Below are 25,734 nucleotides of genomic sequence, written 5' to 3'. Positions count from 1 at the left end.
GAGGCATAACATTCTTTTTTGGCAAAGAGAATCCTCAGTGCCATAACATGATTGTCTCGTTTCACGAATCTGAATGTGTGGTGTAAACAGATTTGTCATATACAAAGTAGTAATTTTGTTTATACATTTGTAACAAGAATAGCTTTTTGTACTAAACTCATGACACTAAAATTTATGACGACATATCCATGCTGTACCAATATTTAACCGACTGAATCTGAAGTTCTTCAAAAAGAGGTTTTTACAAAACTATGAAAAACTTATTTTATTATATTTCTTTAGAATATCTTCCAAGGCAAGTCCTCCTTCGCGGCTTACAAGGATTACAATGCTTGGGAGACGGCCATCCAGGAGGCAAAAGACTCCCTGACTGACGAGGAGAAGGTGGGTCTGGAGACAATGTTCCAGACGAGCGATTACTGGAAGCAAGTCTTCATGGAGATTGTGGGTAAGTTACAGCCTCTTGTAGACCACGTTAAGCACATGGTGAGTGTCCACAATATACTTCACGTTCCTGCTTGTAGTGTCCCACAGATTGATATCCGTCCTTTATAACCACACAAACACAAATGCATTTGGAGGTCTTGTTAAGATAATAATCACTGTTTAACACAAAACAATCTCGGTCGGAAATATCTCGGAAGCTGCGGGCCAACGAATTCATGTTCATGCATAAGTCACGTGATTGTGCCATGTAGTATAGTATGTTGAGTTTTAAAAAATAGGCCTTTGACCCCAGTGATCCCATGATGACCTTTGACCCCAGTTTGGTCATGTGACATGTTGGGGCTGGGCTACTGATACTTTTGACAAAGTTTGGTTGAAATCGGTTAAAATATGTAGGAGCAAAAGACAATGTCAATGTTTGTTAACGTACGGACTAACGGAGAGACATGATGATTTGTTGAGCTGCTATCCCGCAGCTAAAAAATTCGCACCATAAAGCGTACACTTCAAAAATATAGAACTCCCAAGTCCTTGTGGCCCAGTGCAATCGGAAGACCATTTGGCAACACCTATGGCCAAGTTCGGGCAAGGACCATTAGTCGACTAGTGGTTGATTTGTGACGTACCGTACGCCTGCGCACTGGTAGCAACGTGCGAACGTCTCTAGTCAAACGCTGGTCAAAATGTTATCGCAAAACTTCTGGATCCTGGCTCTCTGCTAGCGTTATGAATGCGCACGGCTATTGGTTACCAGCGAAGCAACCAACCCCAGTAGGATGGTTCCAAATAGTCGACTAGCGTAGTCAACCATCGTTGACTAGACAGAGTTCAGGCAAACGTTAATTAACCATTGGTCAACTATAGTCCTTGCGCGAACTTGGCCTATGATGTCAACTTCTGATTGACTTAAGATTGACTTGCTACTGACTTGTGATTGACTTGTGATGGTCTTGAGATGGACTTGTGATGGTCTTGAGATGGACTTGTGATGGACTTGTGATGGACTTGTGATGGACATGTGATGGACTGGTGATGGACTTGTGATGGACGTGTGATTGACTTGTTATTGACTTGTGACTGACATGTGATGGACTTGTGACTGACATTTGATTGACTTGTGATTGAAATGTGATTGACGTGTGATTGACTTGTGATTGACTTGTGATGGTCTTGTGATTGATTTTTGACTGACTTGGGATTGACTTGCGATTGACTTGTGATTGGCGTGTGATTGGCTTTTCATTGACTTGTGATTGACTTGTGAATGACTTGTGATTGGCTTTCATTGACTTGTGATTGACTTGTGACTGACATGTGATTGACACGTGATGCCGTCTGATCCATCACAAATATCCTGACTAAAACACTGCTAATTTGCTCTTGTTCATCCCTATGCAGGCGTAACGAGTGCCATATACGGCGTTGCCTTCTCGCTTCTAGTGTGTGTAGTAGCTGTAGTGATCTTCACAGCCCATATAGGCATTCTTCTCATAGCGTTCCTCACAATAGGAGGTAAGTACAGAGCAAAACCAATTCCAAAGCAACATCACAAATCACCAAAAATGTAACCAACAGTATCTCTTTATCCAACCTTTTAGTAGTGACCATAGCAACCAGAAGTGGCCCAAATGGGAAAAACAACTGATATCTTTTCGTAATCCATACAAAATTTGTTTTTAAAACCCTACGATATACAGGGTGAGTTAAACAAAAGTGGAACCCAAATCCCAAAAATTATATTTCATACCTGTTCATACCATACTTGTACCTGTTCTTAGGTGTGTAATTGATTGCAAACAAAATGCGGACTAACTAAATATAGTAAATTGTGGGCAGTATTTGAAAAAAGTCAGCTTTATCCAATGCTGGCCGGCTGACCAGCCTTGGAAATTGTTACAAAAATACCACTTTTCTTGAAAATGACAGCGCACCAGGTGCCATGATTTTAAAAGGATGCTTTAGACTGTCATTCACTGACTGAGACCAGTTTAAAGTAATTCATAATAATTTGGTAGTTTTGTTTTTTTATGTTTGCAAATGTTGTATATATTCCCTTTTAAATAATAAAACGACTTCTCAATAAAAGATATTGTTTTGTACAATATTTCCACATCAGAAAGAACCAGTTTTCCTTGTTTTGGAAACATCATGAACAAGGGAATGTTGTGGACACAAAAGGTACCTCAAATAGAGTTTGGTCACACACAAATTGAAGACCAACATTACTCAAAAGCAACTTGTCAACTTTCAAAGGGGCTTGAAAATACTGAGGCAAGCTACCAGCAAATGGCACCCTCAGTAATCCATGTGTAACCTGGAAAAACGAAACAGTATGGGGGAACTCACACTAAATAGACTCTGTGGGGATTAACTAACGAAACTAAATTAAACTCAGGATCTTTGAAGGGAAAAGTCGCGAGGAAATTTAATTAATAGAGAGACCAGAGACAAGACTTTAGATTTCAAATAAAAATGGACAAAAAAGGGAAATTATTTACAAAAGAGCACCACAGAATAAATTAAAGGGAAAATACAACATTTGCAAACATCAAAAAATAAAACTACCAAATCATTTTGAAATACCTTGCTGGACTGTTAGTGAATGACAGTGTAAAGCATCCTGTAAAATCATGGCACCTGGTATACTGTCATTTTCAAGAAAAGTGGTATTTTTGTATCAATTTCCAACGCTGATCGGCCGATCAGCGTTGGAAAAAACTGGCTTTTTTTTTCAAATACTGGCCCCAGTTGACCATCACACTTGTTTGCAATCGATTACACACCTATGAATGGGTACAAGCCAGCTAGACTAGTTCCCTGACCTTACAATTCCCCAATATATGTAAACTGCTCTGTTTCTTCTTAAATGGAGTCGGGGAACCAGACTACAGGAAAATGATTGTTTTTCTTGGGTTTTATAGCATTTTTGAACCCAAAACCTCAAAAAAGTCAGTGTAACTATATTTGCTATATATTTCCAACCCCCCAATTCCATCCATTTCTGAAAATTACAGCAAAAGCAAATGATGTATATTCCCTTTAACCAAAGCAAGAGCTAAAACCAGGACTGAACCAAAATAATGACCAAAACCAAGAGTTAACTACAAAAACTAAAACCTAAACCAACACAGTGTGAATCAGTGGATCTTAGAATACACTTAGGAGTACGGTGGCCCACAACTGTCACGGCAAAAGCAAAAGCGCCACGGCAAGCGCAAAAGCGCCGCGGCAAGCGCAACAGCGCCGCGGCAAGCGCAACAGCGCCGCGGCAAGCGCAACAGCGCCGCGGCAAGTGCAACAGCGCCGCGGCAAGCGCAAAAGCGCCACGGCAAAAGAAAAAGCGCCGCGGCAAAACAAAAAGCGCCGCGGCAAAAGAAAAAGCGCCACGGCAAAACAAAAAGCGCCGCGGCAAAAGAAAAAGCGCCGCGGCAAAACAAAAAGCGCCGCGGCAAGCGCAAAAGCGCCACGGCAAGCGCAAAAGCGCCACGGCAAGCGCAAAAGCGCCACGGCAAGCGCAAAAGCGCCACGGCGAAAGCAAAAGCGCCACGGCGAAGGCAAAAGTGCCACGGGTTTATTGGGAAGGGGCGTAATCATACATGCCGCTACTACATCAAAAAATAAATGGGAAGGAGAATGGCCGCCACCAGGAATTCTTATTAAGCACAGAATTTAATTCTTTGAGAAGTGATTTTATGGCTGAGAAAATAGCAAGGCCAAGGAAAACCGGTCAGGAAATAAATCGTCGATATTAATTTGTTGTAGGATAATTATTATTCCAAGAGAGTTGCTGCCGTGAATCAGAGTTTATCAAGGAGTGGGACTCGCTATCGGCACCATCAGGGCCGTTCCTCATTTCTTTACATTTCTTGGGATGCAAACAATTACGAGGACGGGAGGCTCTGTGAGCTGATGCATTTTTGAAAACATTTTTTTCCCCTTCCGACTAGCATGCAGAGAAGAGTTCCGTTAATTTGAGCCTTTTTTCACAGGTGTGTATACCAGTGTAGGCACGAAAGTGAGCTGCCCAGAGTGTATGAGTTAATTTTTTTTTTCTTTTTCAGTATATCATACACATCTATAGGAAGTCGATTAAGGCTCTCCTGCAGGGCTGCGGCAGTGGGTGGGTAAGGCTTGTCAACACGTAACTCGCCCGCGGGCCCATTAGGTTAGAAATTCCCAGAGAGCGGGAATTTCAAAACTCTTCGCTGAACGTTGCTTGCACTGACCGGTTTTCCTTGCTATTTTCTCAGCCATAAAATCACTTCTCAATTCATGGTGGCGGCCATACTCCTTTCCATTGAATTTTAGATGTAGTGGCCGCATGTATGATTACGCCCCTTCCCAATAAACACGACTGAGTTGAAGATAACTCACAAATCGAGAAATGGATCGTTCTATTAGACAGTTGCAACGCTTTCAACAGAGGAGGTTAGGTCGTGGATTTCATGTAAGGAACGTAACACAGGCGAAGACTTTGGATATAGAATAAGAAAGAAAGAAATTAACTTAAAAAAAAGGGGGGGGGGTAAGGGAGAGACACTAAACAAAGGAGAAGTGTTATCGTTGAGATGCACAGTTCTAAGCTCTTCTATGAAAATTTGGTGGCTCTGAAAAGAGCCGTTTGCTTTGTTTCGAGTGAATACGGAACTATTTGATGCAGGAAACAAGCCCTCTTTCTGCCCTGCAGGCTGATTCTGCGATGATGTGGAAGACTGTCCACAGGGCAACTCATCATCGCTATCGCTAAGGCCAAAAAAAAAAGTCTCCGGTTTCTGGTATGGAGCTTGCCCCAAAAGTGGTGCGGCGACGCGGCTTTTTTTTTTTTTTTACCTGTTTTTTTTTTTTTTTTTGGCTTCAAATGTCGGCTGATGACTGCAAATGGTGCCCGACTAAACTTAGTGCAAATATATGGGAGTCCAGAGAGGCCACATAAAGCTTATTCTCGATCATAACCCCATCTAAAAACACGTTAAAATTGTGCAGCAGCAGAATTCCAGTCAAACCAGTGAGTTTGGTGGTTTTGAGACATCATCTTTTATTGAAAAAAAAACTTTTTCATTTTGCCGACGCGCATGGCTACGGCGACGCGCGCGCATACCAGAAACCGGAGACTTTTTTTTTGGCCTAAGCATCATGAGGTCTTGTTCGGCTTGTTGGTTTCTTGAGCCGGGGGTGGGTGGGCCAATGAGTTCTAGGTTCTGAGTTAATTTCTTTCTTTCTTATTCTATATCCAAACTCTGGGCAGCTCAATTGTGTGCCTACACTGGTATACACACCGGTGAACTCATGGGCGTCGCCAGAATTTTTTCTAAAGGGGGCAAAACATATTTTTCCCAAAAACTTCTTGTATTTCTGAACAAATCTCTCAGTTTTTTCCCCTTCCTTTTTTGTGTGCTATTCCAGGGGGGGGGGGAGCGCCCCCTTGCCCCCCTCGCGACGCCCATGGGTGAACTGAGTCTCAAATTAACGGAACTCTTCTCTGCATGCTAGTCGGAAGGAAAAAAACTCTTCAAAAAAATGCATCAGCTCACAGAGCCTCCCGTCCTCGTAATTGTTTGCATCCCAAGAAATGTAAAGAAATGAGGAACGGCCCTGATGGTGCCGATAGCGAGTCCCACTCCTTGATAAACTCTGATTCACGGCAGCAACTCTCTTGGAATAATAATTATCCTACAACAAATTAATATCGACGATTTATTTCCTGACCGGTTTTCCTTGGCCTTGCTATTTTCTCAGCCATAAAATCACTTCTCAAAGAATTAAATTCTGTGCTTAATAAGAATTCCTGGTGGCGGCCATTCTCCTTCCCATTTTATTTTTTGATGTAGTAGCGGCATGTATGATTACGCCCCTTCCCAATAAACCCGTGGCACTTTTGCCTTCGCCGTGGCGCTTTTGCTTTCGCCGTGGCGCTTTTGCGCTTGCCGTGGCGCTTTTGCGCTTGCCGTGGCGCTTTTGCGCTTGCCGTGGCGCTTTTGCGCTTGCCGCGGCGCTTTTTGTTTTGCCGTGGCGCTTTTTCTTTTGCCGTGGCGCTTTTTCTGTTGCCGCGGCGCTTTTTGTTTTGCCGTGGCGCTTTTTCTTTTGCCGTGGCGCTTTTGCGCTTGCCGTGGCGCTGTTGCGCTTGCCGCGGCGCTGTTGCGCTTGCCGCGGCGCTTTTGCGCTTGCCGTGGCGCTTTTGCTTTTGCCGTGACAGTTGTGGGCCACCGTATAGGAGTCACTTCCCATAGACCCATGTGTGACTGCTAGCCATAAGCCAAATTAATTTGAACACACATACTGGAATTTATATTCTTCTTGAGTCATTTCTTTATTCTTGTGTACTAAAATTTTAGAGTTTGAAAATCTACTTTCAAAATGCTCCTATTTTAACCAGAATTAATTTCCTGGGCTGAAATTCAGACTTAGTAAAAAAAAAATACTTCAATACAAGTATCCCCCATAAAATACTTCAATTTGCGACAAATCACCACACCTTGAAAATTCCTACTTTTTTGAGTAAAATCCATGTATCTACAGCCTGTCTCCAAAAAAATGGTACAATCAGAAAAAAAAATTGGTTAAATATGAAATTTCAAATTAAGTCATTCTTACTTGGCATAATATTAAAGAACAAAGACTGGGCTTTCCTATAGTGTTTGTTTGATCTTATTTGCTGTTGTCAATTCAGAGATATAATCAATTTAGTGCGATACACCAACATCGATTTTGTGCCACTTTTATGCATGGGCAGAGTTGTTTCGAATACTGTGCCATGCTGTCTTGAAGCTCACAAAAGATTGCAACTTGGCAAAAGAAACAAAACACAGATTAAAGTACACAAAGGAAGTCTGGTTTTCTCGATACAAGCTTTAATAGTCAACATAATAAGTTCAATGATAAATAGTTTCTTTATGAAGTTAATCCCTTCTTTGAATTTCAAATCTGTTCAAGTGTGAATAACGTTTTGTTTAACTAATTCTTTCACCGTTCTCACTCAACCAGAAAGTGGCACAAACTCGATTGTTGTGTTCCACAGTAAACTGGAGTTATCTCTGGGTTGACAAAAGCAAATGAGATGAAACAAAAAGTATTGGAAAGCCTGGTCTTTTTTCTTTAATGTGATGCTCAAAACGACTTACTTATGTTGAGATTTAATATTGAAAAAAAAAAATCGTTTTCGATTGTACCATTTTTTTTTAGACAGGCTGTATTTCGTGATAACCTTATGGAGACGTATTCACCTATAGAAATAGCCCTGTGGAGACGTATACAAACTTTTGTTTCCTATTATGCATGTCTCCGTAAGGTAGTGAATTACAAAACACTGTTTCTCTATGTGTGTCATCAGGTGTGATCATGGTAGTAGTCAGTATGTTCTACCTCCTGGGCTGGGAGATGGGTGCGGTAGAGGCGGTCTCCCTGTCCATCATTGTGGGATCTTCCATCGATTACTGCATACATCTCATTGAGGGGTACCTCGTAGCGGGAGACAGGGTTCCAGACATCACTCATAAGGTAAGACACAAAGATTTACATTTGATTTGATTTAATTCCAAACATCGTAATTATAACAATGACCAATTGAAATTAACGGAATATTGTTGATGTACCCTAACGTGGCGTACTTTGATTTTTCGCCGGTAGCGCCTAGCAAGGGCAACAGTTTTAACTGAAATTTCACAGAAAGTGAAATTTCATCAAGTTCTAAACACTCCCGCTCATAAATCACCAGTTTGTCTTCCCGTTACAAAGTTAAAATTTATTTTGATGTGATTTTCTGATTTTGTTTCGAAGTGCACAGTGAACCCTTTGAAAACGCCCCCCCAAAAAAAAAAAAAATAATTTTTCGACAAACTTCTAGTTGGGTATGTAAGTAGAGATAATAATAGTTTATCAGAATTTATCAACTTTACAGAAATTCTTAAATGTTAATTTGGAATTTTCCAAGATTTATTCAAGTGCGCGAAGTTAGGGAACACTCAGCCGATTTTGTGCCCAATTTCCAGACGCCACCGTTTTTGAATTTCGGATTAAATTTCATGACACCGAAATTGTTCACAGAGATTAAATAGCAAGCGTTGATAAGGCCAAAAAAAAAAAGTCTCCGGTTTCTGGTATGGAGCTTGCCCCAAAAGTGGTGCGGCGACGCGGCTTTTTTTTTTTTTTTTATCTTTTTTTTTTGGGGGGGGGGGCTTCAAATGTCGGCTGATGACTGCAAATGGTGCCCGACTAAACTTAGTGCAAATATATGGGAGTCCAGAGAGGCCACATAAAGCTTATTCTCGATCATAACCCCATCTAAAAACACGTTAAAATTGTGCAGCAGCAGGATTCCAGTCAAACCAGTGAGTTTGGCGGTTTTGAGACATCATCTTGTATTGAAAAAAATTTTTGTTTTCATTTTGCCGACGCGCATGGCTGCGGCGACGCGCGCGCATACCAGAAACCGGAGACTTTTTTTTTTTGGCCTAAGGTTAAAGTACCAGTATTTCACTGAATGAATTTGAAGTTTGTCAACAAAGAAGTTTGGAAACACTGCATGAGGAAAGTTGGGGTAAACGTCGAAGTGCGCCACGTTAGGGAACACCACTATATACAGCAAATCAGGGTACGCCATCGTGAAAATCAAAACGAGGCAAATAACGCTGTTCAAACATGACAGCCTACGGTACATAGTGTGCCACGGTGAACGAGTGGCTCTCGCAAAATAACAGCTGATTGACAGTCTTATAAATGGACGGATAGCTCAAATTCCCCTGAAACTTCAATCCGTATTTTTAATGGGTCATGTCTCATTGTATTTTGAAGAATGATCTTGGAATATAAAGCCTAAAACAATGGCTGAACTGAAGTTTCTGTGTAGTAGTTAATGCCGCAGCACAGCTGTCAACGTCAGACTTTCTATTTTCACTCATCCATCCGTGGCATTTTCTGAGCTGAAGTTTCATTTATTTGGAAGGAACTACAAGCCTATCTGTGAATTGTCAATCGCACAGGACCTGTCGTTTCCAAAAAATTGAATTGTAACTGGAGCCCAATACGAACATGAAAAAGTTCTTGTACTTTAGGAAATTTCTCAACGGTAGTGCACTGTACCCTGGCTTGTTTACCTGCAAAACGATATGGGCCTTTGAGACGCCCGTCTATTAGTAGTGCAGACGGGTGTCACGAAGGCCCGTATCGTTTTACACGTAAACGAGTCTGGGTACAGTAAGAAAAAAAACTTAAACTGAGTGAAATATAAAGCTGTATTGCCCAAACCCAATGTCAAGAATCTATTATACCACGCCTGAAATGTAACAACCACAGAAAATATTTTTAAAAAACCAGTAGAAAACTTCCCAAGATTTCAGAATTTTCTATCAAAGGACCCTTTTACGTTTACTGTACACACAAGACTCACAAAAGTGCTGTAATTAACATTCTGGGCATGCGCAATCCATACTTTTGTGTGTACTCAATTCGCAAATAGTCCCCCGTGAAAGGTTCCCAAGGCTAGGCCTAAATGCCCAACAGCTGTGGAAAACATCCCAAGGAGCGGCAAAGCTGGTAGCTAAGCACATTTGCTATGCACATCTGCTTAGCAAAAAGAGTTCATCATTAAAAAGTTAGCGGATTGATAAAGGGCCTCCCGATCTGACAGAACTTTTTTGTCCTAACAACGATTTTGTCCCGCTCTTTTTGTGTTCGCAAAAATCGCTAGTCGGCGGCAGAGATTCGTCGCTGGCGCACCCGGTACTCAGTCAGCACCATTGGCGTGTCGATACTGAGCAGCGCCCTCACGACCATCATCGCGTCGGTGCCGCTCTGCTACACTACCATCCAACTCTTCGCGAAATTCGGCAAGATCGTAGCGATGAACACCTTCGTCTCCATCTTGTACACGCTGACGGCCTGCACGGCGTTTCTGAGCCTCGCGGGTCCTGCTCGTTACCGCTGGAACGTCAAATGGTTCGTCTTCAGCGCGTTGGTGCTGTGCTGCCTGATAGGTTTGGTCGTTTTGATTCTTTACGTTCTCCATACGTCCGGCATGTCCATCCCAGGTCCATCTGGTAACCCTTTATTTTAAGTAAATCCCTTACTTCCTGTATCAACCACCTTAAACCACCTGAGAATCCATCAGCGAGTAAGTACATTGTAATAACATTGTAATACATTGTCAGTACATTGTAATACAATGTAATACAATGTAATACAATGTACTACAATGCAATACAGTGTACTACAATGTAATACAGATATAATAAAGATATTTTCAAGATAAATATCCACACAGAACGATTGACAGGTTGCAAATGGATCTGAAATGGTCAATTCAGGTTTGAATCACACTTTCATGTTATCTAAAGTTAGAGTAGATCGTTTGCAGCTATCCAAATACCCTCAACCAAAAAAAGAAAGCCCCCTTAATACTTTTTTGTCTAACTCAAAAACTACTGGGCACATCTTGCTCAAATTACGACTGATCAGTACAGAAATTCCTCAGCAAACCAGCCATACTCTTTGTTTGGCGCAAAACAGTGATCGTGTGTACAAAATTATGCAATTTATGACAAATGGTACCCCCAAAAAGTTGCACTTTTGTATACGTGCGAGTGTGAACCACAACTTGCACGTATACAAAAGTGCAACTTTGCGTGCATGCGGTTGCTATAAATCGCCTGTTCAGTGCGTGACATCGCGTAGATGCAATCGGCTGAATGAGAACGTGTCCCAAACGCTGATTTGGTGCAATTCAAAACATGACTCTGCAACTTTTGAATTGAAATCGAGATCCTAGAATATTGTTTTCTCGGAATATACAGCATTCACTGAGCTAAAACTTCATCAGGTTAGTTGTTAAGCACCTTCTTTAAATTTGAGCACTTTTGTTGATTCAAACGAAAACAAATGCACAAATGACAAATGATATACTCTACCTTTAACATTGTTTGTTGCTGCAATTTTTCTTGCTTCATGCGTAGACATCAATGGGGCTTATGTCCGGAATGCTCCATTTTATATGCAGGGTTTGTTTTATTGCCTCCACAATGAAAATTGGGAAGAATATATTTTTTACATCTATACAACTCTTTTGCCCCCCCCCCACCACCACCTGAAATACTGTCAAATTCTATTTGTAGTAACTTTTTATTTTCTGTTAACGTTTAGTTTCATTTATTTACATACAGTATATCCCCCCAAAAAAGTGTCTGTCTTACTATTTTTGAAATAACTACAAAACATGAAGTCAATTTTGAAAATGTTTGATTGTGCAGATACTCCTTATCCTTGGCCTTAACCCCGATGAGTTTCATTTAATTTCAGTCATGCATCACTACACAATTGTCGATTGATCATAACAACATTTTGGACACTGTGACGAAGTTCCTTGCCTTATTCAATTTCAGTGCTGTGATATGTAAGCTGTGTAAAATCTTGCATGTTGTGAAAAGGGCTGCGGTTGGGATTGGAATCATTTGCCTGGCTATCAGTCATCATGGCAAGACCTCAGTGTAATGCTCAACGGTAAATGATTCCAATCCCAAACCAAATCGGCCTTTTTTCACAACATGCAGGATTTTACACAGCTTACATAACACAGCACTGAAATTCATTAAGGCAAGGAACGTGGTCACAGTGTCCAAAAATGTTGTGCTCAATCGACCATTGTGCAGTGATGTGTGACTGAAATTAAATGAAACTCATAGGGGTTAGGCCAAGGATAAGTAGTATCTGCACGATCAAAAATTGTAAAATTGACGGACATTTTTTTGGGGACATACTGTAGTTATATTTCATAACAACTCACTGTGTGTCAGCTAAAATACATACTAACTAAGTTTGAACTGACCGTGTTTGAAATAATGTGTTTGTTAAATTGATAGTTCGTTGGGTACCATGCTGGTTCACTTGACTTGTATAACGGTATGCACATGTACATGTACATGTACATTGAGTCCGACGTGAGCAACCATTTGACACAGAACAGTAATTGCAATTCGGGCGATTCAAAATGCAGTGCACCTCCAAGAGTTTCTATGGAGAGTCCATTTTTCAAGTTTACTGTTGCAAAACATGGCCCATTTGAACGAGTGTCAGTAGACAACTTGAGCTAATTTGTTCCAATAGATTTGGGCATAGCGTTCTGCCGCCTTACAAAAAACTCCATATTGATTAAAAAAAAAAAAAAGGGCAAACAGATACTCCAATCATACGCTTACAAAACTACTGACCGGACAAGCTAACAATTTCAAATATCCCGCGCTGCGAATTTGTCGACGATCTCCCACAAAGCACTGGGAAAATGAGCTCTCTGTGGCAAACTCTTGGTGGCGCACTGCATTGTGAATCGCCCGAATTCGATATTAATTATTCAAATAATAACTGTAATTGAATTTGCTTCAAGACATGAGAGAAGCTCTCTCTCGTCTTCCAGAATTTGTTTTCAACTTTTCGTGTCTTCGGACACTTTAAACGAAATGTTCATCATGTGTTACACAGAGATATCTATTTTGTATTTTATTACACAGCAATTACTTGGCATAAAATATAGCAACTCAATTTACGTTTAGGACGTAAGTTATGTTGTGACTAAAAAAAAATGCATTATTTAAACGGCTTACAAAGTGTTTTGTAAGGAGGGTCATAGCAGAAATATTTAATTAATTGAGCATTGTATATTTTTCTGTTAAAGCGGCATTAATTGTATTTTTTTAAGGGTTATAGTTTAAGTGTGGCATTATGAGTAAAAATTTCATGTGGTTATATTTTTCACTTGCGGAATATTTATTCTAATATGTTTTGAGCAGAAAGCTATGCGTCTTGTATTTTTTAAATGCCTTTAAAAAACTTTTCTTCGCATGCAGGGTCCGAACCATTCAGGTAGGCCTATCATTTGCAAGTTCTGTAGTTGAATGGTCAAAAACAAGCAACAGTATATATGTTGTTATTTTTATATTCATAATTACTTTTAGTTTGTTACCCTTTTTTTTTTGGACGATACCCAACATGCTCTGTGCATATTACATGTACCAAACATGTTGGCTCCTAAACTGCACTGGTACCTTTACTTTTAAAATGTAAGCTTCATTACCATGGAGTGCGCGTGAACCAGCCAAAACTCTCGTCTGGCTCCCAGACTGCTTGCTGTCTAACTTGTATACTGCCCTCAAGCGGCCACGCACAGTCCAAATAAAACTGTGGCTGTAATTTAATTTTGGTCTATCCGTAACGCCTCTCCGATGTTCAGAGATAAGTCGCAAAATCCATCAAGTGATAGCAATCCTCTTTGTGGCTTTCGTAAGAAGTCTGACCCAGTAGTGACCTTGTGATCGCCACTGGGTCACTTTGACCAACCTCTGACTCACTTGGGACTGCAATTTTGCCTGTGGAGGCTTGCTAAACACCCCCCCCCCTTCCCACGTTACTTTTACCGACAGTTCCTTTGAGCTATCCCTTGCCAGATCAATGCCGCAAATATTAGTAATCAAAGTAATCCCTTTCAATTAAGTCGGGGAAGTTATGTAAATTGATGACGCATGCGGCACTCTCTGAGAAGACATCTGATAGTCTCAACCCGGCTCTTGAGACAGCTCTTCCAAAGATTGTTTCCTTTCTATCCACTTTCTCTTTCTTCCTAAGATGTTCTTTTCCTACTCGGGTTGTTTTGTAACTTCAGCACTAGGTCTGCGTTGCTTACGAAATTGTATCAGTGAAGGGAAAAACCCATATTGAATGTAAATCACCTGACCAAACCATTTCACCATTCAAAACTGTTTTTGATTGCAGTACCCACTCTTACATCAGATTCGAGCCAGATTCAAACCCCAGCAAGTTAAGGGGCAAGTAGTAAGACATCTGCGCTAGTAAGCAGGAGGTTGTGGGTTCGAGTCCCACCCGAGTGAACTTGGTGACTTTGTTTTGCAAGCCCTCGGACAGCACTGAGTACACAATGTTTATAAAACTTCATTAGTAAAGAACAACACACAATCTTGAACTTACATCACTTATTTCTTTCAAAACCTTATTGCTCTGGAGTTAGAGTTTTCCGGAGCACGTTTTTCATTTCTCTTCCAATTAAGAAGTAGCTGAAGCTTCAACCTCCTTAAGTTCTGTTTATTTTTTTGTCCTGAATGTTACTGTCGTGACTCTCTTCATTAATTAGCTGTTTCGGTGTACACACCAAACAGCTGTTTCTATCGTAAACGTTTTTTGTTTTCTTGTCTGTTTTCTCTTTTTTTTTTCTTTCTCAGACCTCTCTCTATAGGTTTTGTACACATTTCTTCTACCCATACACTTTTGCACTTCGCAAATTCGAACGACTTCAAACTTGGCACATATACAGCCTGTCTAAAAAAAATGGTACAATCAGAAAAAAAATTGGTTAAATATGAAATTTCAAAATAAGTCATTCTTACTTGGCATAATATTAAAGAACAAAGACTGGGCTTTCCAATAGTGTTTGTTTGATCTTATTTGCTTTTGTCAATTCAGAGATATAATCAATAGTGCGATACACCAAAATCATTTTTGTGCCACTTTTATGCATGGGCAGAGTTGTTTTGAGTACTGTGCCATGCTGTCTTGAAGCTCACAAAAGATTGCAACTTGGCAAAAGAAACAAACTCGATTTTTGTGTTCCGCAGTAGACTGGAGTTATCTCTGGATTGACAAAAGCAAATGAGATGAAACAAAAAGTATTGGAAAGCCTGGTCTTTTTTCTTTAATGTGATGCTCAAAATGACTTACTTATGTTGAGATTTAATATTGAAAAAAAAATCGTTTTCGATTGCACCATTTTTTTTAGACAGGCTGTATGGACAACGACCTTAAGATGTATGCCGAAGGTTTTAAGTTCATCACATTAAAGGCACATTTATTGGATATAGACTTTGTACATCATGGAAGCTCATTGTAATGTCATTACACGGAGGTGGAACAGATCTGACCACATGGTTCTCCAGAGGCCTAGTCAGGACTCCAGAGAGGTCTTAAGTTAATTCCCAAATAACATATTTTATGGATTGATCCAATTTCCTTTATTTTCTGTAACCACATTTTGTAGTTAGGGAGTTCTTTGCTTGTTCTTCAAGTCGCTTGTCTTTGTAGGTATTTGCTTAAAATACCTGGATCACCTGTTGCTTGTTTCCGTTGACTTGAATATGAACATACATGGATGTGTTACAGATGAAAATGTAAGAAGCTATAAAATCATAACCGAAGAAAGACTGCCTCGTGGTAGCTATAAGTTGGAATGATTTGAAGATTAATACAATCTATGTTCCAGACATAAACATCCGAAACAGCTTGACTTTTGTACTCAAACTCATTTCTAATTCACTTTCTTTTGTCTTAAAGCTACAGTCCATCATTTGCAGCTATTCAAATAGTATCTGACATAATTTTTGTTGAAAAATGTACTTGGTTGAAAGATAGTAAGGGAACTAAACTCCCCGTGAAATTATTCTTTCTGGGAAGCTGTCGTTTTGAAAAAAAATCAACTAAAGAAGGCCTTCCAACGGTGCGTCTTTAGACGCACCGTTGGAAATTTCCATTAGTAGTTCATTTTTTTTATTCGGCAAAGAGCGCGCAAGCTTTGGAACGACGCACACGCATGGTTGCTTTAAATCGTCGGATCAGTGCGCGACATCCCGTAGCTGCAATTGGCTTAGTGAGAACGTGCCTCGGACGCTGAATTCAGGCCCAATTTAAAACATGATTCAGCAACTTTTGATTTGAAACGAGATCCTAGAATGCTGTTTTTCTCGGAATATACAGCTGAAGCTGAGCTGAACTTTCATCAGGTTAGTTGTTCAGCACTCTTCCTTAGCTTTTGAGCACTTTTGTTGCTTCAAATGAACAAAATGCACACATTACAAATAATGGTCGTACCTTTAATAGTTTGCCAATCCAGCGGCATTTGATTTGTTCATTAATATGGTTTTTGGTTCGAGCTCAAGGTCGTCTCGTTCTTGTCCGCCATAGATTTCTTGAACTCTCAGCCATCTTAATAATCTCTCATGAGTTATCAGTGCCCCAAAGCGCTAGGTGAAAAGTGACTCATTTGGGCACTGAATTCCGCCCTAAGCCTCCGTAACTTAAACCAATCAAACTCAAATCCATCAAAACTGACTTTTTTAAACCATGATTGATGTTTTGGGGGTTTTCCTGGGAAAATCTTACGACCAATTATAAATACATATTTCTTGATTAAACATGTAAGTTGTAATATCGTCTGTCACATTTTCAAGTGTTGGAATGTTTTCTCCAGGGGGTCATTTCATTTGGCGCAACATTTATCCTTATTATTATGGGATGTTGCGGGAGTCTCTGAGTGATTTTATCTGTGCATTGCCTGGTAAAGATGATAGAGTTGTGCACTTACAGGTACTTTGGAAAATGGATACCCAATATCATTACAGCAGAATATCAGGGTATCTGATAAGTGTTTCAGCGTCCAGTGAACATTTAGTAACTCAACCTGTTGGCACTCACATGTACTTGAAACTAATTAAAGAGGCGAACTAACAACAAACCGTCACATATCTGAAGAAAATTATCTTAATGAAAGTGCAACGACGAAAAAGCACAAACGGAATCTTGCCGTTGATCCATATTCTCAAAGCCTGTTGACTGTTTGTGCGTTGAGAGTTTGTGACTCATGACCAGAGGGTCAGGGGTTCGAATCCAGCCGCTGGTCATATGTTGTGTCCTTGGACAAGCCACTTCACCCCCACTTGCCTCTCTCCACCCAGGAGTATAAATGGGTACCAGCATTAGCTGGGGAGTAACCTGCGATGGACTGGCATCCCATCCAGGGGGATTAGAAACATTCTCAGTCGTTTCATGCTACTGAAACTGGAGATAAACGCCGGCCTGATGGGCCATATTGGCTTGTGACAGATGGAACTTGTATAGTTGGTACCCGGTCAGCCGGTACCCGTGTTGAGCACACTGACCCAGATGTGTTGCATGAACATTATTGACGGGTTTTCACAAAACATGGAAGTGAGCCGAGGGCACTGAACGGCGGCGTGACAAACAGAAGTCACGATATTCCAGAATTTGTTGATTCCGAGTATTCAATAAAAAATATCGGCACCTGTTGCAATTTCATCAAAAAAGTTTCTGTGAGGAAAAAAAGGGAAACAACAATCTGTGCTGGCTTTTCAACAACTCTGTCATGTTGCAAGGGATTGCGAAGGGAAGTTTTGTGTGAAGGAAATGTTGTTGGACTTGTGAGAAAGACACGTCCCCCTCTCCAGAATTAACCTTGTCAGGACAACCTGAGAGAATTGTGCAAACCCAGCTATCAGTCGGCAGTGTCGTAGCCTAGATGCTTGTGATGATCACAAGTAATCACAAGCCCTGTCGCAAGTAAATCACAAGTCAGTTCACAATCTCAGTCACAAGCTCCAAGGGATGACCAAAGACAAAGAATTGCTGTAGTCACAGTTCACAAGGGTTCTTGAGTTGACTTGTGACTGGACGGCTTGTGATGGACTTACGATTGATCACAAGCACATCACAAGCCCTGTCACAAGCACATCACAAGTCAAATCACAAGCTCAGTCACAAGCTCCAAGGGATGACCATTAAGACAAAGAATTGCTGTAGTCACAGTTCATAAGGACCCTTGAGTTGACGTGTGACAGGACAGCTTGTGATGGACTTACGATTGATCACAAGCACATCACAAGCCCTGTCACAAGCACATCACAAGTCAAATCACAAGCTCAGTCACAAGCTCCAAGGGATGACCAAAGACACAGAATTGCTGTAGTCACACTTCATAAGGACCCTTGAGTTGACGTGTGACTGGACGGCTTGTGATGGACTTACGATTGATCACAAGCCCTGTCACAAGTACATCACAAGTCAAATCACAATCTCATTCACAAGCTCCAAGGGATGAAAAAAGCAAAGGAATGCCTTGTAATAACTTGTGAGTTGGCTTGGGACAGGACGGCTTGTGATGGCCTTGTGATTGGCTTCTGACGGACTTGTGATGTCTTGTGACTCATCGCAAGCACCGCCACTACGACACAGCCAGTCTGCTCAAGCAAAACCACCAAGCTCCCGTCTTAAGATTAAGAGAGAAAAAAAACCTGGAAGCGGAAACGTACATAAATAAATAAGGGACGCTCTCGTGCTAGGCTTGAATTAGCCGTTTCCCCTCATGGCTACAAACCCCGGCCGTGGTCTCGTTCCTACCCCCTCCCAGCCTCAATGAAAGCGCCAAAAAAATGTCTCTCCAACATTTCTATTTCCGTCCTGTCGTCAATTAATTACTAATCTGCTTGACTTGGATGATTGGCCAAAAATATTTTTCCCCCGCAGTTTTGCCTACCCCCCCCCCCTTCAATCTTCCAGAAATCTTGAAAAAGTACTTTGACACTTGATACGTCCTTGATTTTCTCCAACGTTTTTTGTTCTGTCATTGACAAGTGATAAGTCTTGAGTCTGTTACGATCCATCTTTGAAACGTTCATTGTACTTCGTATCACCCAAAAGTTCTTTTCAGCGTTTAAGTTAACAATACCTTTCATCCAAGATCGGGTTTTGTAGAATTTAATGTTGATCACAGAAGAAAAAAAAACTCAACTTGACAAACTACACTTAAAAGTTCTTTTCAGCATTAAGTAAACAATACCTTTTGTCTAAGATCAAGTTTTGTAGAATTTAAAATTGATCACAGAAAAAAAAGATGCTAAACGTCACAAACGACTGCTCTAAATGTTATGAAATTTTAACCTAAACCGCAATCGGTTAATTTGATGTCCAAAAAATACCAAAAGAACAACTTTAGAATCAAGTGACAGTGAAATTGCTACTTTTCCTGACTGAATCTTTATTCCCCCCCCCCTTCCTGAAAAAACATGTTCCAATCACTGGGCCATGATTTAGCATAGAATGTATCTGTTAAGCAGAATTAGCAGTAACTGCCTGCAAAAACCAACATCTGACTCCACTTACATCTGACGTCGCTAACATCATTTCTGACAAGTCCTGAGATTTAGAGTACTTAACAAATAAAACTGGCTAGCCAGTCTTTCTTTCCAATTAACTTTACAAAAGCCAAACACAAAAATATGCATCCATGTTCTGTCCCGTCAAATTTCAGAGTTCCAACTTCGCTGTTCAACCCAGCACAGTTGTTTTATCCCCGGATTAGCCGGAATACACGCACCGGGCGCGATCGGGCATCCAGCTCGACCGTAATTCATCTGGAGACCGTATTACTGCTTGGGCTGCAGCTCTTAATCGGGTGACGGGGCCCCGCTTCTGAAAGGAAATCATTCATTAAGGGTAGCTCTTGGAGTCCTGGAGTTCGGGACCCAGACATTACTTTGCTACCCCCATATAAGTGTCACGGGCTTCAAAGTACAGCGCCTTCTCTTCCACATGGTGTGCCGGCCTTAAACATCTCAAGACAGGTGTGCGTTAATTTAACAGGTGGCCTGGATGAACGTAGCACGATATCAAGTTTTCCACGAGATAATTAATTTATGTTTAATAGCTGCTTTGTCATCTTGCATTTCGTAATTGTCAAATCTCGGGGTTTTTTTTAGATGGTTTGAGTAGCTGGCAAGATCTGGTACAGTTGATGATTTGTAGATTTTATTCTTATTATTATTTTATTATTTATTTTTGGTAATGAAACCAAGGATTTCTCAAAAGCGCCCTAGGCACTGTAGCTCGCAAGCCTGAAGAAACCTGTGGAGAGAAGACAATGAGAAGGAATTACAGTTTTACAGGTGGGAGGAAAACCCAGAATGATATTCCAGGGAAAACCCACGGAATCAGACAGGGACTGAAAACCCAATCCACATGTTGGCCCAGGCGGGCTTCGAACCTGGGTCACAGCGGTGGAAGGCGAGGAAAGAACCGCTACTCCAACCTGACTCCCCCAACCTGACTCCCCCAACCTGACTCCCCAACCTGACTTGTCCTTCTTCAATGAGTCTACTTTATAACTTGAGAGTTTTACAATCATGTCCGCTACTTAAAAAATCCTGAACACTCTGTTTTTTGCAAAGTTTCCTTTTTGTGGAGCACGTGTTTTCAAGAGCCGTGAATCCCTTAGCCGTGAATCCCCCCAAAAAAATAATTGAAACATTTTCAAGCCTGTCTTGTGCCAATAATTATGCTTTCTGTACAGCCCAAGTTTTCCCCAAATGTGAGGATTATCTGGAAAGGTTTTCTGATGTCTTCAAATATGTCTCAAAATTGTTCTTAAAACACTTTTGCACACCCCCTTGTTGTAATGTCAATGTTTATAAAGTAACTTAGTTTATAGAGTTACAATTTCAAGTGCATTGCCTACATGTATTACTTTGTTGCTAAAACATATCCAGCTGCAGATTTCCTAGTTAACCTGAACCCCCCCCCCCAACAAATTCTTTCTATCCTTTTCCCAACGCCGTTAGTGGCAGGCCAGGTGTGACAGAAGTAGGTTGCACGCTAACAAGGTTGGTGGTTTGGCGGTTATAGTCCGGTGGGGATTACCGCATCCGCGGTAGGCCGGGGGGATCAAGCCATGCGTCCCGTGTGAGTTAGATCACCATGCGCTTGACGTAATTGGCCGTTACATCTGAAGGCCAAATCGAGCGAGTCATTGGTCGTTAACGGCAGGATTAGTCCGACGGCAAGTGCTACTGTCAGGAACAGGACCATGCATGGTTAGTTGGACTTGATCTGGTCCCAAAAGTCTCAATCATTCATAAGCAGTCAGTCCATCTGTCAGTCAGTCGGAAAGATAAAATGCGGACCATTCCTTTACAACCTAGCATATTTTTCAACAAGACTAAGCTTGCCTACCAGTGGCGGCACCAGACTCTGAAATTGGGGAGGGGGGAGCAATCCGCTCGGTTCACAAGTACCCCCTCACCGGCAAACAAAAGTACAGTTGGGGGGAACCGACCGACGCCATTTTGCCTGACTGCAATTTTGTTGCGACGCGCGGCCGTACCACTGCGTGAAGTACAAGTCCCGTGGTAGAACAAATCCCCTGGTGTACGTGCGTCACAAACTTGGAACGGTGCGCGTCAACCAGCTAAATGTCCCGCCCATGGGACGTCGTTGCTAGGTAAAAGGGCGCCTTTTCCGTTGGCGCACGGAGCCCATTGGGGGACAAGGAAATATTTTTGCGGGCTACAGTCAAAATAAAATCTTAAGCCTGTGTACATACAAGCGCATGCCCATTGTCAATGGTCTGGAAATAAGCCACTAGAACAACTTAGAAGTGTAGTCGTTTTTATGAATGAGAAATGTATCAAACCGCAGAATGGTGTATAACAAATGTATAACAAATGTGATGCCATCGAGCTGAATGAGTCATCTTTCGACCTTAGTCAATTTTTTTTTTACAGATTTGAAAAGAGCACAATCTCGGCATTACTGCTGTAAAAAACAACATGTTGGTACCATCTTTAATTCAAAAATTATTTAAGTCGGAACACAAAGAGATGTGATGAAGTGATGTAATGAAGTGGCCCTATTTTGGCCTGAATCTCCAAATGAAAGTTCCCGTCAAACGACTCATTTAGCTTGATCGCATCACAAATGTACAAAGACCTGCACACTATGGCTGTATAAGTGCATGTGTGGCACGTTCTGTCGGCCAAAGTACCAATGTTTGTAAAGCTTTCATTGGCCCAAAATGTGTCCACATTTTATTAATCTTAACAGTGAAGAAATAAACATGATTAATCTATTTGTTGATAAAATGTTGGGAGAAATTGGGGGGGGGGAGGGGAACAAACTTAGCTAAGGAAATTCATATCAGTCAGTTAGTCTGTCCATCACATTTAACTCAGTCAGTCTGTCAGGGTGACCGTTTTAGCCGATTTTTGGCTAACTTTGACAGAATTTTTGTAAAAAAAAGAGTTTTACAGGAAAACTGGCAGATTGGATTTTTTTGGCAGATTTCTGGCAGAATTCTGCAAAAATGGTCATTTGACAGAAAAACAGCAAATTTGAACAAAAAAGTGTACGTTTGTTTAAAAAAGCTTCAATCCTTTCAAACAAACCCTTGCATAATGGGACAGGTTGGCTGGTCTAGGTGCTGAGGTTCACTGGGAAATGGACTTCGTCGTGGCCGGATCCACGTTTTGCCCGAAATTTACTAATAATTTCACAACATCTTTATGTAATAGATTGTTTATTATGTAATGTGAATCTTAATTAAGGCAATACTACCAATCCGCATGTGATTTTAAGTGTTTATAGCGTATTTCGAGTAATTCTGGGGAATTTGGCAGATTTTTGATAAATCTGACAGATTTTTGATGGGCATTTAGCAGAATTTGGCTCTGACCTTACGGTCACCCTGCAGTCAGTCAGTCAGGAGCAAAAATGCTGGACGTTCATCAGTCTGAAGGGTAGACATGATGTATTGCAATTTGTGGCACAATCATCCTACCTTCTTACTTATGCTTTTTTCCTCCAATTATTAATACTTTATTTTCTTTCTCTATTCCCCCAATGTCAAGTGCATTTCCATGGTGCCATGATCTAGGCCAGATGTTTGAACTAGAGAATTATTGAATTACAGATTGCAGATTTTGCGATTTCGTCTCTTCTTGGCATTTCTCAGGGCGTGACACGACTTTCGTTCCCGTTATCGTGAGTCTCACAGAGACAGCATGTAATGTGCTAACCAATTCTGATAATCCAATGAAGTGCATTCTTGCTTCCTTTCATTACGTTGACGCATTTCTTCAGCCGTATCGGGCACCCATATTGAACATTTTCCGTTCCGCTCGACAAAAGATGTTCCACTAATCTGTAGACTGTTCACAGCCAACTGTCGACATATCTTTTCCCTTCTTTGGAATTAAAGATGTGAATTCTCTCGACTTTTTTTCTAATCAGATTTGAAGCATCTGCAGAATTTCATGTGCTACATGTGCTGCCAGGCTTCTTGTCCATGTGTTTTTTTTCTGTCTTCTTTCCTGTTCGTGAAGGGATGTTTTTCTCAAATCTCACTGTCTCCGAAAGTCCTTAATGTGATTAGGATGTTACTCAATCGGCCCATCGCAAGGCAGGCTAGACTTGCGCTAGTCCCAGTGTGTTCAGCATTGAGGTGGAGTGACAAAGAACACTAGGTACATGAATAATCAACTCATTCTTTGGTCTCCTGATAGCGACAGATGCTGAAGTGACTTGGACAAGTCTAGTAGTCTATTACCATGACAACATGTACATAATGTATTCTTATCACTTCTGATACCCTTTTTCTACCTCATTCCCGTGTCATCAAAATGAAGAGTTTGTTTCCCACCGTGACAAAATGCCATTTTCTTACTTTTTAGAATCTTGCCCTTTCCTCATGTTTCTAGTTGCCCAAAATCAGTTTTGACGGCCGTTATTTGGTTAACACACTTCAAGAATACAGAGATGCCAACCATTACTCTTTTGGAGTAATTATTAGGATTTTGAGGCATGTTACTACTCTTGAAAATTCCAGCTGTCAACGCCAACATTGTGGTTACTCTGAAAAGTACTGTGGTTACTCTTAAACTTGACTGTTGTCCTATGTATTTACATTAGCATTACTCTTTGCAGGAACAATCATTACTATTTCGTAGTCTGTAAAGTTGGCATCTCTGTATTTATTTAAGTTTTTATACCTTTTTGTTTCAAATTAACACCGCCAAAAAAAAAGGAAAGTCAACACTCATTGGAGGGGTCATAATTTTGAAACTAATCGTCTTACGATAACGTCATTTAAGTACATGTAGACCTTTGGGGAATGTTGTTAGCTACATACACTGTTTACCACCAAAGACTGTAAATCGTCCAAGATTGACAACGGTTTATGAAATACGATGCAGTTTGAACAGTTGCAATTTAAAGAGTACGCGAGTGGAAATTGCTGTGTGTCCATGTCACACTGCCCGAAACAAACAGCAGGGAATACCTATCCCACAGTGCTTGTATGCATGCATGAGAGCTCGTGAATTGGATTACCTGCGCTTTGTTTGGGCATTGTGCAGTCGATAGGGGCCAATTACAAGCATGAGTGGTTATGCTTAGTACTAATTTCTCCTCGCGAAATCTATAAAATTCCACCTTTTTCAAATAAGTAAGATTTGAGGCTTTTCATGGTGGAGATACTAAATAATGAAAGGTTTGCAGAAACACCATGTGGGAATAATTTCTCAAACTAGGAGAATGGTTCTGAAAAGAACCAGAGGTATAAACTCGACGTTCCGGTCGATATGCTCTGACCGTCTTCAAACTGTATCCTTTTTCATAAACCGTTGTCAATCTTGGACCATTTACAGTCTGGTAGCAAATTGGGTATCAAAATGTAGCTAACAAAATTCCCAAAGGTCCATATAAATGATGTCATCATAAGACGATCAGATTCAAAATTATGACCCCTCCAATGAGTGTGGACTTTCCTTTTTTGCGGTGTTTAGATATATAGCATCTTGGACATAAAGTCTTCAAAAACACATATCTTACAATTTGGCAAATCTCATCACGCAAACACCCCCTCCCCCTCTGGCCGTACTTCTTTGTTGTACTTTTGTTTCTTCGTTGTTTGCGGGTACAACACAAAAACCCCATACAATCCATTCACAAGCCAAAAGTCCTCCCAAAATCCTCAATTTACTTAACGTTCCGCCTCGAACCCAAAGTGCCTTGGACAAGTTTAGTTCCAACTTAAAGACTTCCGAAGAAGTCAACACCCCTCCTTACATGCCTCTCTCTCTCAAGGTCGGTAATGAGGAGGGCACATTACTCTGGTGCCATTCAGTCTCCATCCGGATCTATCTGTCTTTGTGGCTCCCTTACGGGCCGTCACTTAGACCCACATAACCATTATCCCCCCCCCCCCCCCCCGTCCCCCTCCCCTCACGATGTCTTGAGGAGGATACATTCATTAACACTTTCTCACATCTTTGATCGACATCAAGGTCACCCAACGACTTTCTCACTTTCAGAAACTTCCAGCATTGATCAATCTTTATCAAAAAATACTTCTGGAGATGTAACACGATTTCATCTCTGCTAGCAAATTTGTAATCGGATGGTGTGGGCTTTTGTTTTTCCTGTTGTGTGATTGATACTGCTTTTTTCTTCTCGAGATGGAAGTAAATGTTTCCTCGGTCACTCAACAAGATCGAGCTCATTCTAACACTTTCCTATTTTCTGCTATAAGTGAGACCTTTTTTCCTAATCATGCACAGTTTAAACAGGAAGTTTTAATCCTTTTAAGACTGAGCTTTAACAAACTACACTTGTGTCATTTCAAACAACTTCAATTGATTGAACATGGAATTAGGTCAATGTAACATTGAGCTGAAATATATC

The 25,734-nt window shown here is 40.9% G+C and overlaps 1 protein-coding gene across 1 annotated transcript in view; it reads left to right on the top strand.

The window, feature by feature from the left end:
- LOC119732106 (protein dispatched homolog 3-like) overlaps positions 1–10,799 on the top strand; it is a 52,673-nt gene extending 41,874 nt beyond the window's left edge. Inside the window, exons 17-20 of the mRNA XM_038205497.1 lie at positions 283–448; positions 1,846–1,959; positions 7,775–7,941; positions 10,130–10,799. Of these exons, the coding sequence (XP_038061425.1) occupies positions 283–448; positions 1,846–1,959; positions 7,775–7,941; positions 10,130–10,495 (813 nt within the window). The 3' untranslated portion in view covers positions 10,496–10,799. The remainder of the gene's footprint in view (positions 1–282; positions 449–1,845; positions 1,960–7,774; positions 7,942–10,129) is intronic.
- The last annotated feature ends 14,935 nt before the right edge of the window (positions 10,800–25,734 follow it).

Source organism: Patiria miniata, unplaced genomic scaffold (assembly GCF_015706575.1).
Source record: "Patiria miniata isolate m_02_andy unplaced genomic scaffold, ASM1570657v1 HiC_scaffold_24, whole genome shotgun sequence".
NCBI lineage: Eukaryota > Metazoa > Echinodermata > Asteroidea > Valvatida > Asterinidae > Patiria > Patiria miniata.
The sequence above is the reverse complement of the archived record's forward strand: the minus strand, read 5'-3'. Positions and strand labels throughout refer to the sequence as shown.